The 7,345-nt window shown below is 46.5% G+C and overlaps 1 protein-coding gene across 1 annotated transcript in view; it reads left to right on the forward strand.

The window, feature by feature from the left end:
• Positions 1–6,883, forward strand: part of rgs3a (regulator of G protein signaling 3a) — a 269,497-nt gene extending 262,614 nt beyond the window's left edge. Inside the window, exons 17-19 of the mRNA XM_063210505.1 lie at positions 139–200; positions 2,295–2,461; positions 3,713–6,883. Coding sequence (XP_063066575.1) covers positions 139–200; positions 2,295–2,461; positions 3,713–3,916 — 433 coding nt within the window. The 3' untranslated portion in view covers positions 3,917–6,883. The remainder of the gene's footprint in view (positions 1–138; positions 201–2,294; positions 2,462–3,712) is intronic.
• The last annotated feature ends 462 nt before the right edge of the window (positions 6,884–7,345 follow it).

Below are 7,345 nucleotides of genomic sequence, written 5' to 3' on the forward strand. Positions count from 1 at the left end.
GGGGACAGACAATACAATAGGAGTCAAGAAGAGGCAACCGGGTGGAGAAAGCAAGGCAGTGCGTCTTCGGATGGGTCACACTATGCGAAACCTGACAGAAATGGGCCTGCTAAAGAACCGATCGGCTTTTATTTGCAGGCCCACGCCGGAGGAGGCCATGAAGTGGGGGGAGTCGCTGGACAAACTGCTCGGTCACAAATGTAAGTTGACTTGATTTTTTGACGATTTTTTACATTTATTTTACACACACACACACACACACATACAGACGCACATTGGCACACTCACACACATGCACACCTTGTCTTGTTTTGCGTGCCCACAAATGTAAGTTGACTTGAGTTTTATGTTTTTTTTTTCTTATTTTACACACACACACACATACAGATGCACATCGACACACATACACACATGCACACCTTGTGTTATTTTGCTTGTCCACAAATGCAACAGTCTTCTTGCTCATTTTACACACACACTGTTATGCTGCTTTTAAACAAATCCTTCAGTTAAGCCACTGCCTTCTGCTGCATGTGTGTGTGTGTGTGTGTGTGTGGGGGGGGGGGGTAGTTGCAGTGTGACAAGGGCTTCTTGTAGTTGTAGGGTAGCAGGCAGATTGCTTGTTTCCTCTCTCTGCTGCCTGCACAACTGCACACTGTTTGCGGAGAGAATGACCGAATGGAAGTGAGGGTGCGTGTGTGTTCGCGCGTGTGCGTGTGTGTGTGTGTGTGTGTGGTTATAGTTATGTTTGGACATGCAGATGTGGAGCGTGTGAGACATGCATGCATGCTGTATGCTGCAGAGGCTTTTGGTGTGTGTGTGTATGCGTGTGCGTGTGTGCGTGTGTGTGTGTGTGTGGCCACAGCAAACAAAGTCGAGTAGTGAATGACCAGTCTGTTTCACGCACCGCTGTGCTGCACTCACTTAACGTTGAGAGAATGCATAGACAGATAGAGAGAGTCCATCGCGTTGTGTATTCCAGAGAAAGCGAGGGATACAGAGATGAGGGTGAGAAAGATAGAGGGATGAAGCGATAGATGGAGATTATAGAAGAGGGGATATAAAATCTGCCATGCGTTTCTATATTTATCCCTTATCCATAATTCGTGCTCTTTGAGTGCTTTAGTGATGTGGGGAATTAAGTCTCATGCTCTTCTCCTCTCCGCACTAGGGGGTCTATGGCCTGCCTAATACACACAGACACAGACACAGACACACACAGACACACAGAGACACACACACACACACACACACACACACACACACACACACACACACACACACACACACACACACACACACACACACACACACACACACACACACACACACACACACACACGTTTGAATTAACACCTCACGCTCACAAACACACTTTTCATGCAGCCTCGAGTGCACTTATCGTCCCTTTCCCTCTTCTGTCCTCCGCTGCCTTCTCCTCTCCTCTTCTCTTCTCTTCTCTTCTCTTCTCTTCTCTTCTCTTCTCTTCTCTTCTCTTCTCTTCTCTTCTCTTCTCTTCTCTTCTCTTCTCTTCTCTTCTCTTCTCTTCTCTTCTCTTCTCTCCTCTTCTCTTCTCTTCTCTTCTCTCCTGTAAACACAATACAAGACTAGCGAGTCGTGTCGGTGCAGATGGGAACGGAAGGCTTGTTGTCAGGAGGAGAGCTGGGACCCAACCAAAACTTCCTCGTATTCTTTTGTTTTTCGCCCCGGCTGCCCAAAAGCCTTTTCCTCAGTTTGCATACCGCGTCATTCTCCACAAACTTAGACCAGAATGATAAGAAAGCAGAGATTGTCAATGTGTAACATAATGGAAAGCACTGCAATGTAATAGCATTGCATTTTGGTGACAACACGCTCGGAAGTACTGCAAATCAGTGTAGGAATATGGAATAGCTGAGATGGTGATCAGATGTGGCTATTAGTCAGTGTGTGTGTGTGTGTGTGTGTGTGTGTGTGTGTGTGTGTGTGTGTGTGTGTGTGTGTGTGTGTGTGTGTGTGGCAGGATGTGTCTGCGCTTGTTTCCAGTGCTGGTTGCGAGCGCTGCTCAAGGACGTGACTAAACCCCCCCATCAAGGCATGAGTCACGGGCAGCCTGAACTGAAAGGTTCCCTTCACACCTCATGTGTAGTTGCCATGGATATTGAAACCTTTTCTTTACCAGCAACTAACAAGTTTACTTTTCTTTTTTTCTATCACCCTCGCACCCTCTCTCTCTGTCGCTCTCTCTCTCTCTCTCTCTCTCTCTCTCTCTCTCTCTCTCTCTCTCTCTCTCTTTCTCTCTTTCTGTTGCGCAGATGGACTGGCGGCCTTTAGAGCGTTCCTACGCACGGAGTTCAGCGAGGAGAATCTGGAATTCTGGCTGGCGTGCGAGGATTACAAGAAGATTAAATCGCAATCAAAGATGGCATCCAAAGCCAAGAAGATATTCGCCGAATACATCGCCATCCAGTCTTGTAAAGAGGTGAGCAAGAAAAAAAAAAAGCAAAGCAGACCCAGACTTGTGACTGACTTGCACAAAGCAAAGCAAGGTCCAGTCTCCAGCAGACATACATGATCGCCAAAGAATGAGGCAACTTAAAAACCAAAGCCGTCAAACACTCACATACATTCTGACCTTCAGACCCATTCACCCACATTTACCTTAAGTAAACAGCAATTACAGATCATTACAAAAACATTGCAAAAAAACGTGATAACATCTCACAATATGGTGTTTGGAATCTTAAATATAGGGCTCTCCCATGCCACTGTGCCAGCATTGAAGGCTATGTTTAGAGCCCCGTGTTTAGAGATTTAGCCTTCAGTCTTGGGGATTTTCACTGGTGTGAAGTCAGACGTTCGATATTTAGGCCATGGGAGTGTTGTGTGTGTTTTCGCGAATAAAGCCGTCTACTCGCCTCTTACCACAGCCACACAGTAGGTCGAAGGCAGGCAGTGAGTGAGGGTGAATGGGATAGGGGAAGGCAGGCACATGCTAACAGCCCAGCCAAGCCCCAGCCGAGCCAAGCCAAGGCAAGCCAAGCGTCCAGGTTCCCAGGTTCCCAGAAGGGGCTGACTTCAACCATGGAGGATGTGAGCTCATGCCTGACAAATAGAGCGTCAGTTTGGCGGCCGAGACGCTCGGCCGAGTGTTTCTCATTTAAAAAGCAGAGGCCTGGACACAGCCGTGGAAAGTCAAACTTAACTCGCTCAAACTCCAGCGGAGAGACACAGCATAGGGAAAGGAAAACACAGTGAGGGCAAGAGAAAGGGAGAAAGAGAGAGGGGGGGGGGGGGTGTTTTCAATCGCCAGTCTTACCCATAACAGAGAGAGAGAGAGAGAGAGAGAGAGAGAGAGAGAGAGAGAGAGAGAGAGAGAGAGAGAGAGAGAGAGAGAGAGAGAGAAAGGGAGCAAAACAAAGGGTAAGTTTTGAAAAAACATTATAAAACTCTGCTCCTCGGTGGTTGCTAAGCAGCTCTCTCCACCCATAGCAAGCTTCTCCTTCTGCAATGGACCAGATGGCTCCGAGCTGCCCGATGTAGAGAGCAGGAATCTAGGACAGGACAAGCCAGAGTTGGTCCCGGCCCAACCCAAGTCCTCCGGGGGCTCAGTTCAGTGTGTTTTCTTTTTGCCGTCTGACAAGAATGACTGTGACTAACCTGGTTCCATCTCTTTTATTTTCTCTCTCTATCTCTCTCTCTCTCTCTCTCTCTCTCTCCCCCGCTCCTCCAGGTGAACTTGGACTCGTACACCAGGGAGCACACCAAGGAGAACCTGCAGAACATCACGCGCTCCTGCTTCGACCTGGCGCAGCGGCGGATATACGGCCTGATGGAGAAGGACTCGTACCCGCGCTTCCTGCGCTCCGAGCTCTACCTGGACATGGTCAACCAGAAGAAGACCAGCACGGCGTCCACCACCTCCTCGTCCTCCTAGAGGCAGCACGCAGCGCGGGGCGAGAGACGTGCCCCATGCCCTGTAGCTATAGCCCCAACTCCTAGGGGCCTTGCCTGGCCTCAACGTAGCAACAGGAGAGAAGTGGGAACTTTTCTCCGAGTTAAGAGGAAGGACGGAAGGGAGAAAGGGAGGCGTGAAAGGAGAGAGAGAGAGAGAGAAAGTGAAGAGGAGAGGAGGTGGCTTTCTTCCTTCTGATTCCTTCCGTTTTCTTCGTCCGACTTCTCATCATCTCCATCGACCATCATCATCGATATCATCATTGCCATCTTTTTCTTTAAAAAAAAAAAAAAGACGTGCCGCCACACTGTCATGATTTTTTTTTGATTGACAATTGAGGGGCATGAAGGAAAGACTGATGGACTTGGACTTGGATGATGAGGAGGGAAAGTGGAGACGGGATGAGAGACTGTGGTGATGGTGAGAGGCGGTGTTGTTTACAAAGCACGGAACGCAGACATGGAGAGTCGGAATGATGGGGGCGGAAAAAGAGAAAGAGAGAGAAGAGGAGGAGGAGGAGGAGGAGGAGGAGGAGAGAAAGGCTGGAGAGCACATGTCCTTCATTCCTCTAGAAGGGGATTGTGGGTCAACAGACATTGCCATGGCGACTGACATGAACATTAGTGCTGGTATTTTCCTTTTCTTTCCTATTTAAGTTCTATTTTTTCTTCTTTCCTTCTCTTTTTTTCTTCTCTTCTGCTATGTATTTTTGCCCGCCACGCTGGAGGGAGAGAGAGAGGAGAGTGGAGTAGAAAGGGTCGGAGGAAAACACACTCCTGGACATGAGAGAGACAGTCCGGCACTGTTGCTTCTTCACAATTGAATGTCTGTGTGTTAATGTCGGACTCGTTTCATTTGTTTTTGTTTTGTTTAGTTTTTTTTTTTTGGTGTTGTTTCTCCAAGTTCCTTCACTCCCTTTCTCTGCTGTGGGAGGTGGAGGAGATGGATGATGGCTTGCTGGTACGACGGGGAGACCACTCAGCTTGCTGCTCTGACACACACACGCACGCACACACGCACGCACACACACACGCACACAAGCACACACGCACTCTTTCATTCACAACTGTGTAAATCCCTGTGCTAACAGCTAGAAAACAGTTAAGACCATAATGCTCAGTGCTCAACTCCCAATACAAAACCTTCAAACCAACAACGTGGACATGAACCACAGTATGCGCGGCTTGTTACTTCATCTCTCCTCGTTACCCATGATGCACTTGTTTACTACAGCATGCCCCTTTTTTTTGCATTCTTGACTTGCACATATAGGCTAGCATGTCCACAAATCACCCCACCCGATCCTTTCCCACCACGACTGACTGATGTTGCAAGCTCAACCAGTAAACCTGTAGATTATTCAAACAAAACAAAATGGACATACACGACGAATGGACAATAAAACAATAAACAAACTGACAGTTGGACCAAACTGTGTGATGGAGAACAGCCACTCTCTCAAGCACCCTGACCCCCCAACTACTCTTACCTACAGCCCCCCCACCCTGGATGTATCCCGTTCAGCAAAGACGTGTGACTGCAAACACAGCTCCCCACCCCCTCCTCCCTCCCCAAATCCCTGCTTGGCTTGGCTGTGGAGCGTAGAGCAGAGGCCATCGGCAGGAGACACGACCCGACCCGATCCAACCCGACCCAAACCCTCCTATTAGCTCCCTGCACTCTCCGCTTCATGTGGCAGCGTTCTCAGGATTCTTAAAGCACTCGACTATGAAGCTTCCCAGCTTTGATTTAGTTCTCTTTTTTCTTTTGTCTGTTGTTCTCGTTGTTTGTTTGTTTCTTTCTTTCTTTTCTTTTTTTTCTCTTTTTACACATAAGAGGTTTGTCCTGTATTATATTATTATATTATATTTTTTATCGTTAAGGTTTCAGACCTGCACTCCGCGGACAACAAAAGGGCAAAAAAAAAAAAATCTGCCCTTTTGACTGAGTAAGGAAAAAAAAGAAAACAGAGAGAGAGAAAGAGAAAGAAAATGTTAATGCTTTACCTGTACAGAAAGGTTTGCCTATTTATTTCGAACCCTGGCTGGCTGTGCTGTGCCACACTCCGATGTGTTGCAACCAGCTCCAAGCTCATCGTTCCTGAACCACACAAGGGCCGTTCACCAGTGGCAGCAGGTACTAGGCCGGATGTGGCCCAGATCTGAGCCGCATCAGAGCCGGATCTGAGCCAAACCCGCCCCAGTGTCCACTGCTCGGTGGACGGTTATCCTGATTTAAGTGCAATATATGATTTTCATTTTTTATTATTTTCATTTTTTATCCTTTATCCTGTTTTTATTTGTTCCTTTGTTTTTGTTTCAATTTTTTTGAGGATAAGTGTTGATTTTTATGAGAAAGACAATGGATTGAACTCTGTTTTAACTTTATTTGTAAGAGTTTAGTTGCAAAAACAAAATTCAGCTTGAAGTTTGATTTACACTTATAAGGTAAATATAAACAGACAAGACTCCTGATTTTAAAGTTTAATTCTAACTGTGTTCACCTCGGCAGCTGGCAGCTGAGGATATAAAAAAAGGATGTAAATAATAATTCTTAAATAAATAAACAAATGAAAAAAAAAACGAATAAAAAAAAATGACAAGCACACGATGTCTCGCGGATGTTCTGTGGGACGTGCCTGTATCTATGTAAATAGGAGAGTCAGAGCTATTAAAAATGACATGCATTTGTGGGAATACTGGGGAGTGAGGAGATGGGCCAGACTGGCCCTGTCCTCTCTTTCTCCCTCCTGGTCATACACTGCTTGTAAGGGGTTTTACAAAATGTATTTTATCATTTTCACTGTTTACAAGTCCAACGCATCTCCTAAGATAGCAAGCGGGAAAAAAAGAAAAAAAGAAAAATGGAGTGAGTGAGAGGCGGAAAGAAGATGAAACATTTGGTGTCATTTGCTGAAATTCAATAAATCACTCGACTGGTTGAAAAATATGACTTTGTCTCCTTCTGATCATTATGACCTTTGGTTCTTTGCAGTTAAGTATACACAACCTTACGCTTGTGTGCTTATGTGACATTGTAAATGCAGGTGTGTGTGTGTGTGTGTGTGTGTGTGTGTGTGTGTGTGTGTGTGTGTGTGTGTGTGTGTGTGTGTGTGTGTGTGTGTGTGTGTGTGTGTGTGTGTGTGTGTGTGTGTGTGTGTGTGTGTGTGTGTGTGTGTGTGTGTGTGTGTATGCGTTGGCACGTGTGTTAGGATTCCTTTGAAGATGTTATCTCTCAGTAAATACACCCAGCCTGTCTTTTGTATTTCAGGTGTGTGTGTGTGTGTGTGTGTGTGTGTGTGTGTGTGTGTGTGTGTGTGTGTGTGTGTGTGTGTGTGTGTGTGTGTGTGTGTTAGTGTGAGTGTGTGTGTAGAGACAGAGAAGTTTTCTTTCTTTTCGGCTCGGCCTGCCC

Source organism: Engraulis encrasicolus, chromosome 11, assembly GCF_034702125.1.
Source record: "Engraulis encrasicolus isolate BLACKSEA-1 chromosome 11, IST_EnEncr_1.0, whole genome shotgun sequence".
Classification (NCBI taxonomy): domain Eukaryota; kingdom Metazoa; phylum Chordata; class Actinopteri; order Clupeiformes; family Engraulidae; genus Engraulis; species Engraulis encrasicolus.